This window comes from Xiphophorus hellerii, chromosome 22 (assembly GCF_003331165.1).
Source record: "Xiphophorus hellerii strain 12219 chromosome 22, Xiphophorus_hellerii-4.1, whole genome shotgun sequence".
Lineage (NCBI taxonomy): Eukaryota > Metazoa > Chordata > Actinopteri > Cyprinodontiformes > Poeciliidae > Xiphophorus > Xiphophorus hellerii.
The window spans coordinates 25,017,786-25,038,463 of NC_045693.1; the positions used below are offsets into that span (position 1 = coordinate 25,017,786).

The following is a 20,678-nucleotide window of genomic DNA, read 5'->3' on the forward strand; positions in this document are numbered from 1 at the left end:
CGGGATTTAAAGACGGAAAGAGAGTCAGAGAGTCCTTTGAGTGGCGAATGTGGAGGTTTATTCTAAATAGTAGAATGTTTTCTGTCCAGAAAGGCGCATTCACAAAGCGGGCAACTCGACTGAAAGATGACTGCAGCTGGACCGGTACCTCATGGCTCCTTCTATAAGTTCTGCTCAGAGCTCCAGGATGATCAGTCTGAGCAAGCTAAGCGCTAATAAACCATCATCAACAGTTCCCAGCAAATCAATATGATCTCTGATGAATCGCTCCCTCTGAATCCTTCCATTGGCGATGTTCTCCATCAGAGCCAAAGCGCTCCACAATTACGTGGCTCACCTTTGCGCAGCTACTTATATATGTGTGATTGCATACACACCTTGATCACCCTAAACATAATCGAACTTGTTCATTATTTTTAATCAGCAGGTTTGAGTTAATTTGCTGATCCAACCCTGTTCTCTTCTTTTAGTGAGAATGAAATGACCCCATAGATGCATTTCATGCGCTTCGGCACACAGACCAATGCGTTGCACCTTTATGAGACAAAAACTGAGAAAAGTACTATTTACATTGTAGTGAGGTTTTCACATACTTTTATTTTTATTTTGTGTGCGTGTTAGCTTATTGTCTGAGGATAAATGCAGTTCAGTTTCATCGTTTACTTTTAAACAATAAAATATTAAAACCATGAAAAACATCGGGTTTGATGCTTCTTGGTCTACAGAATGCAGAATGTAGCCAGATTTCAGTGTATTTAGGTGAGTTTCGACGCTTTGTAATTTGATATTGTCAACAGAAAAAGTTTGCGTGGCTGCCGCACATTTTCACGGCAGCAAAAAAGTGTGCGTATATTTACCCAAACTTTGACGCAAAGTTAATTTTTATACATGCCGACTTGTGCGTAAAATATGGCGCCGCACATTTTTGGTGCGCATGCACGCTTCATGCATGAGGCCCCTGCTTTTTAACACGAGGAGAAACATCCACTCTGCCTTCATTTGCATTTCTCTGCAGGTTTTAAACACTGCACAATTAAGTCATGCAGCTCTGTACCCAATAAACCTGTACAGCAGGCACCTCTGGGTAAATAAACCTAATGAAACTGCTCACACACAACAGGGAGGAACAAAAATGTAGCATGCGACATGTCGGTACATGATTTGTTTCCAATATATCTGCAATTCTTGAAATTATAGGGAATTTAATACAAAAAGCTAAAAAAAATCATATCACATTGTGTAATGCTCCGGATTTTGTTTTACTGTTTGTTAACTGATACAAAACACCCTGAAGACGAGGTGGTGCTAAGCTACAGAGCCAGGGATGTTTGATTTGGCCCTTATCCAAATGGAGACAGTAAACTTAGCTTTGATTACAAATACAGCTTTGTGATTGTTTAAAAAAAAAAAAGAAAGTGGAGGCTAAAAGAAAGTAGGATGGAAGATCTGGAACACATTAGATGGGATTTAAATGTCTGGAGAGACTTTCACAAGATATGTCTTGATGAATCAGGGTTGGAATTTGCTAAGAAGCTTCACAAAAGTCTTGTTTCTATCTCAAGACAATAACTTGTTATTAAGAATGAACAGACATGTGACAGGAAGTAGAAAGCTATCAACATCTCCTCTGAACATGTACTGGCATCTCTTGCTATATTTTAAAAGCCTTTTAAATACGTAATTGTACTGACGCAGGTACTGACGCAGGATAGTTTCATTATGTAAAAAGGAAATCCCACAATAAGAAAAAAAATTTAATAAAAAAACCTAATTCGTACTGGAGGTTAAATCCTTGCAGCTTTTCTCAAAATGCTGATATTTCACATATATTAAAGGGCTCATTTGAATTCATCAAGCGATTAATTGATTTATTTCTTATTGTGACAGGCTCATATCAAAGTGTCCACTTCAGTTTAATCGCATGAAAATATGCAATAAAACAGTCACAAAAATGTGAGGGTGTACTTACTTTTGTGAGATACTGTATTATGCTTCTCCAATAAAATCTGTATTTATTCACAGGCTTATTTGACAATGTTACCAGGGGTACCGATAAATGTTGTCAGCACTGAAAGTGTTCATGTTGGGCAGAACTGGTGAGGGCTAAGAAATGAAACAGGACACGGCACAGTGAGCTGGTTCTGTCAGCACAGAGGCTCTGGCATGTTTAGGTAACCCTGGAACGTACTTTAGATTAAGGAATGTCGTCTATAGACAATTGCATGAGCAAATATAAAACAAAAACACTGGTAAAAAATGTACATGTGTAAAAGAAATTTCTCATATTTCCAACTATAGTCTTAACACAACTGTAGCTTACCTTAAACAGAGTAACTGTAATCTCAATGTTCTCTGGTACAGGCCACACTACAACTCCTCTGTATGGGTTTTTGATGCCAGGCTGCCAGCTATGGGACTACAGCAACAGAGAGAGAAGAGAAACAACAATGTCGAGGAAATTTGAGATAGGGTTTATATATATATATATATATATAGTGTTTAAATGCCATTTAAAACATATAAATCACCAACCTTAGAGGATTTCCGACGACTTCTGCGTGTCCAAACCACCACCAATTTATCTGGTTGCCTGTGAAAAAAAAGGGAGGATTAGTGTAAAAGAAAAAAGATTTATTTTATCTTTGGATTTTAGAGCATAAAACTGTATCGAGTCTTTAACGTAAACGCTAACATACAACAGAAGCAGACCCTGAACTACACTTTCAATTAAGAACATACAGTGCTCTGCAAAAGTATTCATGCAGAGTATTCATGCTCTGCATGTGGTAGTATTCATGCCTACCACAAAAGGTTTTTTTTATAACTAGAATAACACTAACTGACTATCTCGGATCTTTCCATAGTTTATTTTGAAACTTAAGGAGGACAATGTGCTGCTTTCAGGTGGGCTCACAGCTTATTATTTCCCCCCCAAAACCATAAAAAGTAGTTCCAACAAAGTCCTTTACCACCATCCTTCATTTTATATAACCAGGTGGTGCTAATAAATCTTGCTTTTAAAAGCTGTATTTATTATCCCATTTTCCAGCTGCTGGTCCACATGAGAGTTCAGCTGATCGGGACTGTGAAACGTTCACAAGCAGTGCCGGTTGTTTAAAGTAAGTCTTATCAAATTAGATTAAATAATATTGGAGTATCTATTTTGCAGAGATACTGGGATAAATAATATGTATAGATAAACTTTTACCATGCAGTAAAATTGTTCTCACAAAAAGAAAAGAAAAAAGAAAATCAAAAACACTGAATAAAACAAGAAAACGATAAAAAAGTGTGGAGGTTCTTTTATTGCAGCATGTTGTGTTTTATAGATGCATTATTGTACTTTTCTATCATCTCAATTCAAAATTAATTAGAACCAGGGTTTGTTAAAGAGTGATTCAGTTACATACACGATGTTACATTGGGAATGCAGACATTGGGCCGTGCATGAGCAAAGGAAAGTCAGAGCGGCGAGCAGGCACGGACCAGGTGTTGATCAAGTGTGTGAGATTTAACCACATCCATGACAAATTACTTTTTGTTCACAAGGATGTATGCGCTCACATCAGACTCCATGTACGCTCAGGTTAGAGACTCAAAAATAATGCCATAATTATCAGAGGCGCAATATGGAAGAATCACAAAATCTGATGGAAAAGTGAGGGTGTTTTACCACTTCACTCCGCTACAGATGCAACACACACAGCTTGGGAAGTTTCATTGCTCCATGTCAGAGCACTGGTAATGATTGTTGGATGACTCAGGCCTCAAGTTTACATATCATCTTCATCTGCACTGCATCCACCCTGTTAATCTGACTAGCTAAGCCTACTTGACAGGAGTAAACCACATCGACATGAACATGAATACCTGAACAATGGGCAATATCTCCAACTGGTTTAGAGACTTTTTCCTCCTTGAAAGACTGGTAGCACTGGTGAAACCTCACTTTTTTCTTATTTACTGCTCTACTGAGAAATTAGGTCACATTTGCAAAGAAATTGGTCAAGCTTGTGAAAAACTTTAAAAGCAGGACATCTCTTGGCCGCCTTCTTGCCCCTTATTAATGAATGCCACATTTGTAATGTGAGTGACAAGTAATTGAGTTGGCAGATTCTTCCACCTGAGCTTTGAATCTTTGTAACTTCTCCAGATTTACAACGGGCCTCTTGGCAGTTTCTCTGATAAAAGCTCTCCATCATGCCTGGCCTGTCAGTTAATGTGGATGGACATGTTTTTGTAAGTCTGCAGTTGTCTGTCCATATTCAGATGATAGACTGAACAAAGCTCTGCGGTGTATAAGGTATTAAATATTGTCTAAAACTCTAATCTTGTTTTAAACTTCCTCGGGACTTTGTCCTCGTCCTATCTAATGTGTTCCTCGATCTTCATGGAGCGGTTTGTTTCCCAATGTTCTCTATAAGGCCTTCACTGAAACACGGCCCCTTGGTTTCAGTGATGCAACCGTAATACCGCAAGTATCCCTTTTAAGAAAAATAACTATTGCCAGGTGAATTTACTGCATCTACATGAACCCTTAAGTCATCAACTCTCGAAGGCAAACACCAAAGCAGCTGTTATGGAAAACAATGAGACAGTGTACCAGAGACAGAACACAGAAAGGAGAGCGAGCAACAGCAAAATGACAACACAAGGAGAATGACAAAACAATTTCAGCCTTGAGGAGAAGCTCTTCACAGAGAAACTATTGTTCAGCGACAAATGCTATCTCAAAGCGTAGACACAAACAAATAACAGCCACTCGGTTTCCCTCTGTAAAGCATTTGCTGTGCTATGAGAAAAATGTAAACCATTTGTCTGACGGCTAAATGATTTCACATAATTTCTGAGTTTCTCTCCAACTTCAACACTGCAAAGTCCTGAGAAAGTCCTATCAGTAGCAACTCTCAGAAAACCTCACTCCCTGGGGTTGCTTTGAACACACCACTCCCAGATGGACATGTCCTGCAATGGTGTGTCCTTTGGTAAGTGAACCCAGAATCATAAAACCAGTGAGTGAGGATAATGATGGCGAACAGCTCGGATAAACCTCTATATTAACCTCTAGATTACAGCTTCCGGCATCTCAGCTTTCTGTCTGCATCCGGGGTTTCTACAATGTTCACCAACTCAAAAACACTTTGTAAGACCATTATGAATAAAATGTAACATCTATGTCACAACAAAAGTTTACAAAAAATGTTTTTTCTTTTCAGGGGATCAAAGCTGTAAAAATTCTGGGTCTTTTTGTGGCTCTTGGCATCAGCTTTGTGCAGTATGTATGGCTCTCTACAGCCTGAACCCTCACAGTGCCAAGCTTTTTTTGCACAGAATGTAAACAGCATTGTACAAGTTGGCAACAGAAGCGAGGAAATGGCAAAGACGAACATTGTCCAGTCAACTGTTGATAAAATTACAGCTAGCTAAGCTAGCTAGCATTAACAGCAGAATGCAGTGAATGAAGATGCCTAAGTACAATTCAAAGTCTTACCTGACAGAAAAGTCCTGCAAAAAAACCTCCATGGAATATGAGATTAAATAGTCCTACCACGACAAAATTTAAGAGCTCCGATTAATGCATTTAAGGCCAACTTAAAATGTCTTGAAGTCATTAAATAAAATATAAGATCCTAATTTTAGATTTCTGAATTTAAGACTTTCAGTTCAATTCCATGCTTTTTGTTCTGAGTGACATTGTGCTTTATTATGTGTAGAATATTTAATTGCACTTTCTGAACCATTTGAAAGGTTAGTGGCCTTTTACTTTATTTTTTTGCATGTTTGAACAAGGTAGTCAACCTATTATTTTTGACAGTTTCTGTCTTTTAAATATTTATTTTACATTGGCTATTGTACTTTTAAGTGCACTGTACTGAACAAATTAAAGTTATGTTGTTTTTTTTACATGTTTGGCCAAGCTTGTGAAGCTATTGGTGTCTTTAAATGGGCTGCACTGGTGCAGAGTTGGCAAATAAATTTGTAATTCAGTACATTTATGTCTGCATTGTTGTTGTTTTTTGTTTTTAAATGAACATTTAAGTTAATTCAGCACTGTTTTTCTGTGCTGAATACTAATACTAAACCTCAGATATTGGTATAAGAAGTGGAAAAAGTGGATCAGTGCATCCCATGCTAAAACACAACTGTCACTTGGCTTTAGATTGCTTTTAATTGCCTTTGATTACAAAGGCAATTAAAAGTCCATAGAAAGCTCTTTTACCATTGCTGGGTAGTTTATGAATTTGGTGGAAGGACACTGTGGTAGGAAGAGCCAAAACTATGAGGGGTTGGTCTGGTTGGTGTTCAAATTATCATCCAGATCGGGGCTGCTGTGGTGGCGCAGGGGTTTAGCACGCCCTACGAGGACGTTGCGGGTTCGACTCCCAGTCCTGGCGACCTTTGCCGCATGTCTTCCCCCCCTCTCCTCGCCCTCTTTCCTGTCTGCCTACTGTCGCAAAAAATACAAGCCACTAGCGCCACAAAAAAAAAAAAATCATCCAGATCTAGGTTTCACAGTATCAAATGTCCTGAGTTGATCTGCACTTCACATCCAAGTGGCTTTAATCCTCTGGCTGATTCAATGTGCAAAAGGGTCAGAGAAAAGATGTTCAATAACTTGGAAAAAGGTCGAAAACAAGCTGTGGGTTTTACTCAAATAATTAGATTGACTTTAAAATATAAGGAATATGGTTTAATAATTTATTCACATAAAATAACTAATGCATTTTATTTATTTTTAAAATATTACCAATATCGGCCGATACAATATGTTACATTTCTGACATCGACCGATACTGATGTTAGTGCCGAGACATCATTCATCCCTAAAAATATATAAAGTATTGCATACTGGAAAACAATTGATCCTGGAAGCAGCTAGCTAACAGCACTGTGGGCGACTAATACTGCAGAGGTCACAATTGTCACAGGACACCAGATTTGTTGTTGCTCCAAAGTCTAAAAAGACTCAAATGCAGTGTCAAAAGTTTCATCCAAAATTCCTTCACAAACCAAAAACCTCAACTCTGTGCTATCACCTGGCAAGGTTACCATCTGCTGGTGCCAAAAAACCTGTGCTGAAGAATCCGTCGAGGCCGTCAGATTTGAGTAAAATAAAGAGCCACGTCGAGCGTTTGGCAGGGAGAAAATTATCTGGCAGACGATCCTATGAACGCCTGCCAAGGCGAACACATGCTCAACAGAACGTAACATGTCAAAGCCTGAAGTTCGCTGGTAACCTCCAACGAAACAATAACCCATCCAGTGGTATGAGGAAACTAAGGAATTTACTATGCGCACACGTTCGGATTTTGCAACATAGGGGGAAAAAAAATAAAGGAGCAGGTAGAGATTCAGCGTTTTGCTAAGAGCATCCAAAGAAACCTCAAATGTTGAAATATAACACCGCACGTTAAGAATGTCTCCATTTTTACTGGCTCTGAAATTATAATGGAGCTTATGAGAACCTCTTTCTCTTCACAGTTCTTTACCAGAGACAGTTAGAGAATATTTACTACATAAATTAGGGATTTAAATTAGATGTCATCAAACTGAAGTTGAACATTGCACAAAGCCCAAAAATCCACCCTTTGCATTTTAAAATGATATAATATGATGTCTATAAGTTGGCTGACAAAAATTAAACTTTTGAAAGTCTTGCGAAAGTAACAAAACATTCATATTTTTAAAAATGTTTTGATTATTCAATGACAGGCCCTCTCGATGCGATCACTGCCAAGAGAAAATAGAATAATCCTCAAAGTGCATTTGATTTATTCACATAACTGCATGCAACCAGAAAGAGACTAAAATCAATCACAGAAAACCATCAACTGTAAGACTCCTAAAGAAAATGCCCAAGTTATCATTAAAAATTGTATTTATTGAGGGGTAGAAATTAGCATTTAAATGCAAGTAAATTTCATGAACCCAGAAGGCAAAGAGGCCAATTTGCAATTTGAACAGATTTGTAGCATTCAGTTCCTAAAACTTGTTGGGGGCAGCAATGCACCCGAGCTGCTGTCACACTGCAGAAGAGAGACTGTATTGAAATACAGCATTACTCTGGTAATGCCGTAGTTTGTCTGTGGTTTGTGGAAAAACCACTGAACTTCTGCAAAAAGTGCCGAGGGATGAACATAAATTATATTTCGAGTATTTCAAGTATGCCTTTTTTTTTACAGTATTAAGAATGGATAATCAAAGGATATATCAATTAGCAAATGGGCTTGTTTTTTTTAATTTATTTTACTGATATTTGGTACAAATACAGCTTGTTTTAAACTTACACACCCAAAAAACAAAAGTGTCTCGCAAAGGTTTTGAGAGATAGCGAGGTAAAAATCAGCCCCTTGTTCTACGCTTTGCTTCGTACAGAGGGTCTGGTCCCTTGGCTGTTAAAAAATTATTTCTTGCTGGAGGCGTGGACGCAAAGTTTTAAATGTTGCCCAACAGCTAACATTTGTCTATTAGCAACAAATGTTACCGCAATTTCCGGTAAGCTAAAAAAAGCTTACCGGAAATTGCCTGCGGTGTAAACAATAGTTCTCCACTAGGAAGAGAAAAGTACCTAGCCAAATGAGGCCATTGTTAATGTTAATTCAATATTTAGAAGTGTGGCCAACATAGACTGAACAGCTTCATTCACTTTCTCTGTTGCCATTGTTAAAACTATATGCAGACTTCAATTCTAAAAAATTTCCGTCTGTTCGCCGATAAGAAATTCTACCGGAGAAATCCAAATCAATGGAGAAAGTCCAGGTGGAGCAGTGAAGGATGATGAGAATCGAATGGAATTGCACAGGAAGACAATGGTCAGGCTAGTTTTGAGTTTTTGGTACAAAATTTTATTCAACCAGCAACAGTGGCTAGTTAAAAACACAAATTGTCACTCCTCAATGTAATCCTCTGCTTCTTTATTTCTTTTACTAACATTTTAGAATCCAACTTATTGCAGGTGGTGGTTGAACACCAAGGGCACTTAATTTCAGAGGCAAACAAAGAACTGTGAATCTGATCAGACTAAAGCAGGGTACAGAGAACAGAGATAAACAAAAGTTTCTTCTTCAAAACTAAATATGGCAGGAATTCCCACAGAAAGTTTTATTTCATTAGCAGCATGAAGCAAAACTAAAAAAAAAAAACGACAAAAAACTAAAATAATCATAGTTTCCAGATAAATGACCTGAAACTTGCAGTGAAACGTCTTATTAGCCAACCTGATTAATCCCTCATAAACAGTTATCGATAAATGACAGGTATGAAAGGAAATGAATACTTGGCAACAATGCAGGCTTCTGCTGTGACACGACTCTTTCCACGTAATTATCCCTGCAAAAGACGAACCCACTCTCCGACTCTGCTGCATTACCACAATGAACATAATCAACCTTGCTCAAGCAGGTATTAACTTTAAGTATCTATAAAAGCTCAAGGACTAACTGAATTAGTCCTGCTGAAAGGCTCTATTCTTCCGAGCACAAGCTAAACTCATATGGCTTCGGGTGTCAAGTGGTTGTCACCTGGAGCATTCCCAATTATAAACACTTCTCTTTTACTCATCATGTCAGGTGTTCTCTACAATTCTTTACACTTCAATCTAATTAGCTTTTCAGTGTATGAACTAGAGTCTAATATTGTTAAGAATTTATTGTGAACACTTTTTCATGATAAGAATTTAGATTCATCATTGTCATAATAAATTTCATTTATTGGTGGCAAATTAAAAAAAACAAATAATAGGATAAATTCTAAGTCCATATCACACACCCCTAATATGAAGGCTGGACGCGATTGGACTTTTACAAACCGGAATAATTTTTTTTTTTTTTTTTGCCCCCAGTTTTTGACTCCAGAAATTAAAGGGTTGTGCTATTTTTCAGGATTTAAGAACTACTAAAGCTGAGGACAGTGCACACATTCGTAATGGAAACGCAGCCTGTGTGTCATAGCAGCTACAGTCCCACAAACACAAATACTGCTCTTGAAAAACATTCCCATTCTTAATGCGCTTCTTTAGAACAGCAGACACATAAAAAAGTGTGATTTGTATCTCTAAACTGCACGCAGTATGTTCAAATTCATTGGTATTTATTGACATTTTCATTGAACAAGCAGTGGGGAAAATAGTAAAACTATCAATTCCAAAAATAAGGACGCACTTTTTTTTTTTTACATCATTAATTGGAGTTTATGTTTTAAAAAGTAGTCAAGAACAGCTGCATAAAATCATTATACTTCACTGTTACAGTTAGAAAATTATTAGACGAAAACAACGTTCAGAATGCACACAATCACAAAAAACTAAAAAAAACACTTCTTAGATCTCACAGCAACAACATGTAGTGCTGATTACGTACTGGGGGCCACCCACCCTCTGCTCTGGTAAGAGATGTACATTTTTCTCATTCCATTCTCCAACACGTTAACATCTGTCCCAGGTCGAAGCTGTGCGCAGCCGAGTTAGTCACGCCTACAGCAACCCACTTGAAAATCTGTGTCTGCAGGCTACATCTTTCTTCTACAAGCCCCGGCTTCTCCCTCACTGCAGGACACGGGGCTGCAGGCGGAACCGTAACACGCAGCTCCCATTCTGCCCTCTGTTATCGCTGCCTGTCTGCCTCTCTGGACTGACTTTCAGTCCTCATGTGTATAAACTACATAACTCTCACCAAACAGCTGAGTCGTAGACATCTAAACAGCAGGGCTGAAACAATTGACTTAATCGTGATTAATCAATTGTTGAAATAATGGTTAACCAATTTAGACATCGATTAAGCATTAACTAGAGTATACAAACTCTAAAAATGGCCATTTGTTGAAAGAACGCAACACTGTCAGGACAATAATTAAGCCACAACATTTTGTTTTTAAGATTTAAAAAAAACTTCCTTGTCTGTAAATGCGCTCTACCCAGAACTCCTAAAGTGGCAGTATTAGCTTCACTTGGTTCAAATTCTGCAAAATAAACTCCTATTAAGCTGCTTTTGCTATCCAATTATGAATTGAAAAAAATAAACAGGTTAGTGGACAGTAGCTTTTTGAGCTGAAGATGCATCCTTTGCTACAAATGATCAACCATACACTAAGGAAATGCTACATTATTTCATTTTAGGCAATGAAATGTATTAAATTTTTTAAAAGGACTGAATTATTAGTTTATTTGCATCTTTAAATATATTTCTAATAGTGTGTAAAAAAAACAACAACACTTAAGTGGCTAACTCAAAAAATCTGCAAAATGTGCCAATTTTTTTTTTCCTATTGATTGTCAGACTAATCAATAGAATACTCCAATAGATTTTTTAACACATGCATCTTTTGTAGGGTTGGGCAATATGGCCTAAAATTAATATCATATCTGGAGCAGCTCACCTTGAGAACAATAAATGAACAGTAACACACAGGACCTTAAAGGGACATGAGCATAGCTTACCTCTACACAGCCAAAAAAAGAAAAAGATTTTATATATTTTTTTTAAAACACCAAAAATACCAACAAAGGTAAAATGACGTTGGTCACTGTCATAAATTTTGGTGCCTGTTAGTTTTCAGTTTATCGCCCAGGCCTAATCATTTCCTAGAAAGTATCTAGTGTCGAAGCACCTTCCATTCAGGATGTGGAAGAGTAGTCGCCAAGTCCAGCTACCGCCACAATATCCAAGTGTCCTTTGATGCCACATGGCTCAGTGATAGAGCAAGCAAACCATATATACAGACTCTATAGTCCTCAACATAGTGGTCCCATTCCTGACCTTGGACAACTGGCTGCATGTCTTCCCATTCTTCCTGTCCATTTAATGTTGAATCAAGGCCAGTAGAGCCATAGAAACCTTTGAAAAGTCCCTTTTGATAAGAAAACTTACTCCACTCCAAGTTCCAAATCAGTGTTCGAACAAATAAAGTATGGTGGGAACATTGAATAACAAAGCTCTCATATTAGTTTGCTATACCACTGCTATAAAGATTAATACATGCAATAAACACTCAGAAATGGACAAATCTGGAATCTATTTATTCTATTTTTCTGCTAAATTACCATGTATAGCACTTTCACATGAGCCAGAATAACTGTTTCAAATAAAGATTGCGTTCTATATTTTTATTATTTAAGTTTAAGGATTATCATGAAACGATAGTACTAATATTCAATGTTTCGTTGTGAGATCTTCATACTGGTGTGTGCCCAGACTGACTGAGAAATCACAACAAAATTCAACAGGAAAAAGAAAAAAAACAACAATTTCACAAGGTCAGGCTCCTCCCAACAAAAGATATGTCTGCACTCTAAGAAAATTGTTCTCGTGTGTGTGTGTGTGTGTGTGTGTGTGTGTTATGGCCACCAGAAGTGAACTCAGCTTTCCTTTAAAGAGTTTTTATTGTGTTTCAGTGCCAGCGCTGTCATTACTCACCATTTCTTTGTGCATTCTACCATCAGCTCCTGATATGAAGCCACAAACTGGAATTTGGAGGCATGCTTCCCCACACGTTGCAGTCTCTTCCACACCGAGGCCATAATTCTATAGGAACTGATAGTTTCTATGAGGTTTTACAGCCCCTGGATTTCCTTAACAAAAATTAAAAATAAATAAAAGTCACACTAATGTTTATATGTCTCCAAGCATGTCCAACCTGGATAGGCACATACTTGATGTTCCACCGGAAACACCGTGAAAAAAAAAAAAGGTTGAGGTCCGGCAGCGGTGAGTGAGAACTACAAACTGCTGGATGAATCCAAATGTAAGCACATGGTGTCTCTGAGGTATTCCAGGTGTGATTTAAAGGTGGGAATGATCCTGAGAGGGAAAGAACTCCATCAATTCAATCGGCATGATGAGTAATCCATTGGGTATGAATATCATGTCTCCATCAGATGATCTTCCTGCAAAAGAAAAAAAAAAAAAAAGGGTCGGGCTTTAGAGCCAAGGCAATTTGGTGTAATCTGGATGACTTCTACAAATCCCGCAAAGTGAATTAAAGAAACTATTTCCTTCCCAGTTACAAAGATGCTTGGAGTGAGAATGACATTGCACATGTCACAATACACAAGCTTTTCGACAACCAGCAGCGTAAAGCACTTCAAGTGTAAGAATGTGTTTGAGAGCGCTCCAGCACTGCATGCCGGGGAGCTCTGCTGGGGGGGCTAAGTATTCACTGGCGCACCAAAAAAAAAACTTGGGAGTGTTAATATATGAATATATGTACCAAGGCAGTAAACAGAGACGCAGTGACATCACTCTAAAACGAGTCGAGTTACACGACTTGTCCACGAACGCTACACTGACGGACTCTACCCAAAACTGGGATTCGTGGAAACATTCTGGAGACATGTATGATATTTAATGGAATGTTTCTGAATCCAGGGAATAGTCTGAGCCGCTGCATTCCGCTAAGCAGGACCATTTAGGCTCCAGAGCCACTCAGTAAACACTCACCTTACATTGATATCCGACGCTTTTCAAGCACAGCTAAGCTTAGTGACGGAGATGGCGAGATGTCTGCTACAGACTAGCAGCCGGAGCGCAGCAGCCTTTGCTAATTATCTTACCAGCAAAGCAAGCCATAGTTCTAGCTAGCCGCGCTAGCAGCAGCGGCTAGCTATATCACAACACGGCACCTTTTACTCCGCCGGTCATCTCCGAGTCTCAGGACGGAGAAAGAACAGGCATGTGTCCGCGTATACCCCGCTACTACGCAGGGCAAAAGTATTCCGACTTCTTAGAGGGATTCCCACCGATAACTAGTGCCAATAGTTACCGATAGTTTGACTGACCTGCTTCTCTGGCAGCTGGTGAAGGGAGGAGAATTGCACAGAGTTTCTGTCGTCAAAATAAAATTGCTTCCGAACATGTTGCAAGTTATCACTTATCTAATAACGAAACATTAGACATGCAGAAAAAATATTTTAAATAATTAAATATATTTATCAATACGTGACGGAATATATAGGGTTTTTTTCTTTGAATGTTATAACTACCAGGAAAAAAGTTGCATTTTTTTTTTTAAATAAGATCATCCTACTTCCGGTGTGATTTTTCATAGTTGACTTGACGCTGCGTCTCCCCATCATTTCGCCTACCTGGATGGCAGTGGCGCCAGGAAAGAAGGGGCCGGGGGAGTTTGGGGGCCACCCTTATGGGTTGCAGCCCCATTACTCCAACTGTTATCAAAAATGTGATTTTATTTATTAAAGGGAAAATATTCGATCAAACCTAGCATTGTGTGAAAACCTAAAGTTTATTGTGCAGTCCGTGGCACAACTGTTAAAGCATTTCTAATAACTGGAAACAAGTTTTTCACATCACAGTGGGGGAGTTTGATCCACTCTTCTTTGCAACATTCTTTTAATTCGGCCACATTGGAATTTGATGTTTTAGAATGATAGAGCTTTACTGGTCATGCCACAAAAAGTCAATCAAAATTAAAGCCAGACTTTGACTCAGCCACTCCAAAAGCTTTATTATTATTATTATTATTATTATTATTATTATTATTATTATTATTATTATTATTATTATTATTATCATGTCTTAGCATGTCCAACCTGTGTAGATGCAGGAAGTTTCCCCCCAAGTGTGTTGAAAAAAAAATCTAGGATAAAGTTAATTTTTAATCTAAAACAAGTTTAAAAGTAATGTCATTTTTTTATTAGTTTACTTTAATTTACTTTTCATTTATAAAGCTTTTTTATTTTTTTATTTTTTTGGAAGGGGTGGAGGGAAAATTCAAGGTCTTTTTGGTGCCCCCTGCTGGTCTGGAGGCCCTATGCTGCAGCTTAGTACGCTCCTGGCATGGATACGAGTTTCTTACCTGTCAAATAGATGTAATTTCTGTTGAAGATTGTATTAAAACAAATATATTTGTGTTTCTGAGTATTGAATTAAAGCCCAATGTTTTGTGTTAAGCACTTTATTTTGTGTCTGCTACCGCAAGTAAATACAACACGCTAGTTGATATAGAATAGCTGATCTAAGCATTTTAAGAGAAGATGAGACTTCCATTTCCTGAATCTGTCTCATTAATAAGTGGGTATTAACCTTATAATTCTGCATGCTGGGAGGTTTTGTTTCCCATATTGGGAGGAAAGGGAACACTCCCCAGCCATCAGAAATCAATACTCCTTCCTGTTTCTCCAAACACACACACACACACGCACACACACACACACACACACACACACGTGTACACACAGCACAGAACTTCCCTCAGCCACTCTCAGCAACCACAGCCTTGTAAATGGAGAGCAAAAGAAGATGCATGTCTGAGGCCAGGATTGCTGAGTGAAATATAATATGAGTCAGATTCATTTAATCTCAAAAGAAGATTCAGGCATAATAACAGGAAATTGATTTCTTATCCGTGTATCGGTTGCCTGAGGTAACAAGCACCATATGAGACGCTAGATTTCTGTTTCCTGTTTTTATTTATAATCGCACTAAAAACTAAATGTGCAGTCATGTGAATACGTTAGCTCACAGTAAGACAGCCTGCGATTTCCTAAAGTATTTACACATATATAGGCACATAATGTCAGTTTTAACAGTAGTGGGAAAATTCAAGCAATCTAAAGAGAAGAAAAGGGCTGGAGAACTTTTTGAATTTTCTGTAAAATTTTATTTAAAAAAAACAAGAAGCGGCTTAATGTAAGGAATAAATTAATACACTTTAGCATTTATCACCACTTAAACTGATCAAAATAGGCTGTTGAAGTGAAACTGAACGGCAATGCCTTCAGAAAGAGCTGTTTATTAGACTGGTAGGCGATTTAAAAAGGTATCAACAGAACCTGAAATCAGCCAACTCAGATAAGACATGGGTCATGGGTATGTGAGCATTTGCTCTGAAAAATAAAAAATTATTTTAAATGTATATTACATATAGCATTTGAATGTCTGCTCAGACATTTTTGTTGATATCGTGTTTTTTTGGGGTTTTTTTTAACGGGGTCGAGATCTGTCCCAAATACAGACAACCAAAATACACAGTAACAATATAGTTACATTTTGTGGGATGTTAAGCATCATTATTGTATTTGTAAGGAATTCAATGCTGTTGTGTACCAGGCTTTGAGTGTTTGAGGCAAAACGCTCTTGACAGGAAGCTGTATTTCAGATCAGCCTTTATTCACACATGACTTTGCAAACAATTAAGCAGTTTAGGGTCAGAGCGGATTTGACAGCAGGGGCTCTGCTGGTCCTGCTGCTTCCCATTGCCAGTGTACATTTCAGCCCCGGCAGATTACAGGGAGACTCCCTCCGTGCATCATGGAATGCTTTGATGTGACAAATGACTCGGTGCTAAATGACGCTTTGTGTGTCTGCCCACCTCTCAGCCAAGGCCTCATTTCAGAAGTAACACAGGGGGGTGAAAGGCCTGCCGATGCCCTTGGTGGAGAAGAACGAGCATCTTATTAAAAGAAAGGGAGGTAAACATATTTTCTCTTTTATTTAGACGTTTAAGTTCCTTTATTGGTAAGAAAAGGAGGCTTATACACACTCGACTTTGTCAATTAGCATTTTGTTTTATGCTGAAGTTCTCCCAATAATGTCTGCAGCCTTTGCCCACATTTTCGCTTTTCTAGAAAAAGTCTGAACAAATGTTGACCCCAAGTTGAAGCAAGAATCTCTGAGAGAACGTTGGACTTCGACTACAGTTAATGATTGCTAGATCCCCCGCGTTCAAATCAGGTCATGTCTTCTGTCATGAACTAGTCCTGTGAAACGTTTACAGTACTTTTTTGTCTTTGCCCCAGAATTTGTTTTTCTTTTCCCAGAAATCAGCCCATGTTGAGAGTCTGCTTCTCACTTTTTACAGTGTCCCGAACACAAGCTTCTATGTGTTTCAGTATAATTTTGTGCGATAGACCAATGCATAAGGCTGTGCATAATTGTGATATGAAAGAAGTAGGATGAAGAGCATCAAAAAGTCAAAAAGTATTCTGAAGAAATAAACTGCAGAACTGCAAACTTTTCAGGTATATCTCAACCAACTCTGCATTTTTAGGCTGTTTTTTGTTTGGTCTTTTTTCCCTAATAGTTCAAGTTCATATTTAGGACTGTTGTAACTCCAGAACATGATTTAATCTATTCTACTGTAGATCTGCCAGCACAACACGGATAAGAATAGCAGAGTCCAGCAAACTGGGGATGGATTGACGAAGACAGAGAGTGGCCAATTCAGAGGACGGAGTCGTCACAACACCGTGAATGATTGCAATACAACAATGTTTTGTTATGTCAGGACTAGTACAACATACAAGTCCTGACATAATTCTAATTCTGCTTCAAGCTACTCTACATCTTTATACCTAACGGGTCTTCTCTTTAGGGTGTGTACAGTAATTAAAGCTTTTAAGCAACTGGGCAGTGTTTTAAAGTTTTGGGGTGAATTATTGATGTTAAAATGCTCCATATTATCTCTTTAAAGTTAAATGTATAGCATGACCTTAGTCAAAAACATATGAGGTGACATAAAACTCATCCAGTTCGTGAAAATTGGTCACATTGTAAGGCAATAAATAGATTAAAAGGCACAAAAATGGAGAGATCATAAAAAGTGGCTGCCATTCATAAATTAGAGAGGCTAGAGGGAACGTTGAGGACATGTGACCTGCGGCGAGCGTGTCGCTCTGATGGAAGGTGATTATTGGCCCCAGTCTGGAGGTTCCAAGGCATCCTCCGCCTTGTCTGCTGTATTCCTTGGTTTTCATGACGCAATTTGTTCACTAATGGCCACTAAGAAACTGATAGGTGGCAGAATTATTTGGAGTAGATTTATTTTATTTTTTTCATCAGAGCAAAGTAAATATAAATGCAGTCCGTCCATCCATCCGTCCGTCCGTCCGTCCGTCCGTCCGTCCATCCATCTTCTTTTGCTTTGGGTTGCATTGTGGGGGTAGCAACCTAAGAACGGAGGCCCAGACTTCCCTCTCTCCAGCCACTTCTTCCAGCTCTTCAGGGGGAATCCCAAGGTGTTCCCAGGCCAGCCAAGAGACATAGTCCCTCCAGCGTGTCCTGGGTCTTCCCCGGGGCCTCGTCCCAGTGGGACGTGCCCGGAACACCTCACCAGGGAGGCGTCCTGACCAGATGCCCGAGCCACCTCAACCAGCTCCTCTTGATGTGAAGGAGCAGCGGCTCTACTCTGAGTCCCTCCCGGATGACTGAGCTTCTCTCCTTATCTCTAAGGGAGAGCCCAGACTCTACGAACAAAACTTGTCCGCTTGGATCTGTGACCTGGTTCTTTTGGTCATGACCCAAAGCTCATGACCATCGATGAGGGTAGGAACGTAGATCAACCAGTAAATTGAGAGCTTTGCTTTTTGACTCAGCTCTCTCTTCACCACGACAGACCGGTACAGCGGCCGCTTCACTGCAGACGCTGCGCCAATCCGTCTGTCAATCTTCCGCTCCCTTTATTTTTATGTATGTTTGTCTATTACATAAATCCCAGTGAAATTCATTGAAGTTTCTTGTTACATGACAAAACGTGAAAAAGTTTAACCGGTGGAAATCTTCACACAACAGAATACATTCAAAACTAAACAAACAGCTTCTTTGCAAAGGTGATTTGAGTTTGTGGATCTTTCTGAGGGCGTAATTCTGCCAAGCGTGGTCTTGTCTTTTGCCAACTCTGAAATACAAGGAGAGATTCACACCTAACTTTTGTTTCTCGATCGCACGCCTCTCTAGCTCTGTGGTCAGCCAACAAAAACACGCTCTCCAGGATGGAAGCCAGTTCTCTGAGCGTAGAGTCTCTTGACGTGTCGAGTTGGACCACTTGAAACAACCTGTTGACAAAGCACGGCCCTTTAGATAGAAGCCAAGTGAGCCTGAACCACTTCAGAGGGGCACAAATAGGAAGAAGCCTCACACTTTTCACTAATGGAAGTAAAAGAAAGGACACGTTTAATTCATTCAATCAGATAGGTGGATTTTATTTGGATTTTATGATGACATAAAATCCAAAAAAATACATCTATGTTTGTGAGTTTAATGTGAAAACATTGAGGAGGTTTGGTTTGGATACTCATGTAAGACATATTGTATTTTGGATATAATGTCTGTCTCAAGCTGCAACCGACTATAATTTCTCAAAACTAGATTGTTGTTTTTGCTCCTTCAACTATCTGAGCTCGTCTCCAAGTGGAAAAATGACCGATATGCTTGCAGTTGCCAGATCAAAGTCTCTCGTTTTGAAGTTCCTGACTCATGGTAGAGTGTTTGATTCCTATCTGTTACAGGAAACCTCCATGTTTTCAGACGCGTGACTGGATTCAAAGATCAATGAAGGCAGAGGCAAATTCCTCTTAGATTTAAGCGTTAATGCCACAGCTTAGTCAAATATGGCCGTGATTCACAGCCAGTCAATGGACAAGAGTCACCAAACTATTTCATTTTCTAACATTTCTACTAGCTTGTAGAAGAGATCATGGACAGACGACCCTCTTCCTGGTTTAATGTGACTTTAATTTCAGACTGATCTGATAACGGCTAAGTGGAGGGAAAATGGGTTAAAAAAATAAAACTGATTCCAGATAGAGCTGCAATAAGGACAACTTTTTTAGTCAACTTATTTAGAAAAATATAGAAAAATAAAATAGACTATAATAAAGTGTGGAGCATATCAAACCACTTAATTAGTGACTGAAAATGTGAGACAAAGGAGAAGTTTAGGCCGTTTCCAGGATTGTTCTGCTTTGTGCCTTTAAAAGTCAGCAGTGCGCACCTCTGCTGTTTCTCTTTGCTAGCTAAGACATGTAGTAGCAGGAAAAGCAAATCATCCATTTTCACTCAACTTAGCTGTTATCAGATCAGCCTGAAATTAAAGTCGCATTAAACCAGGGGAGAGCCTTCACTGTGCACAGACTACTCCACGATCCTAAGTTTCAAGAATTATGGTGGCTGGGTGCTGATTACATATCGTCTGCTAGCTGCTGATAGTGAAAACCAATACCTAACATTTCCACTGCTTGCTGACAGTAGGAACGGCACAGGGCTGGGTGACAGAGTGGATGGCTATGCTTTATAACAGTTACAAAATAAACGTTTACTCAAGCTTTCGCAGATTAAAATCCCATCATCTGCTGAGGGTGGCTGGCCTGAATGTCTTTGACTGAAGCTACATAAAGAGGTTCAGTGTCTGTATTTTGTATTCCAAATGCAGAGAAAAGACGACAAGAGCTCCGCAATCGTTTGCAATAAATATAAAGCGCAGTCCTCTATATCTGAACTAATTTTCTCACTAAACAAAGGTTATTTTCAGATCAACATTGAAATGAAACATACATGAGAAAGGCGTACAATTAAGACACTCTACAATTTCACCTTGAGAAAAAAAATCAATTTAATCAACACCGATTCTACAATGAAAAAATATTTTAAAAACAATCTGCTTCTAAAAACAGTTCCTTGAGGAACTCCGGCTGTAAAACTGGATAAATGTGTTTTGGAGATGCAAGTTTCATAAAGAAGTGTTGTAAGTAATTAAAAATAAGACCGTTACAGGGGGACGTTTTGAGGTTGTGTAGAGCACTTATGAGGAATCAGTATTTCATCTTCAGTAGACAGAACTTAAAGTGGTTTTACTTGGGATAAAAGTCTTTCAGGCAGTAACAGCTGCTGAGAGCAGGTAACAACCCGGGGTCGATTTTTACAGTCAGAAATATCTGAGACTCTGTTTGA

The 20,678-nt window shown here is 38.8% G+C and overlaps 1 protein-coding gene across 7 annotated transcripts in view; it reads right to left on the minus strand.

The window, feature by feature from the left end:
• The window catches only part of ehbp1 (EH domain binding protein 1), a 166,820-nt gene extending 152,971 nt beyond the window's left edge, over window positions 1-13,849 (minus strand). For 6 of the 7 annotated variants that reach the window (XM_032553703.1, XM_032553704.1, XM_032553702.1 and 3 more), the window contains exons 1-4: window positions 13,434-13,804; window positions 12,411-12,880; window positions 2,533-2,590; window positions 2,321-2,416 (exon numbers count right to left, since the gene is read on the minus strand). In XM_032553703.1, coding sequence (XP_032409594.1) covers window positions 2,321-2,416; window positions 2,533-2,590; window positions 12,411-12,514 — 258 coding nt within the window. In that variant the 5' untranslated portion in view covers window positions 12,515-12,880; window positions 13,434-13,804. Of the gene's footprint in view, window positions 1-2,320; window positions 2,417-2,532; window positions 2,591-12,410; window positions 12,881-13,433 lie in introns of all 7 variants that reach the window. The other variant, XM_032553699.1, reaches the window with a different exon arrangement.
• Between the last annotated feature and the right edge of the window lie 6,829 nt (window positions 13,850-20,678).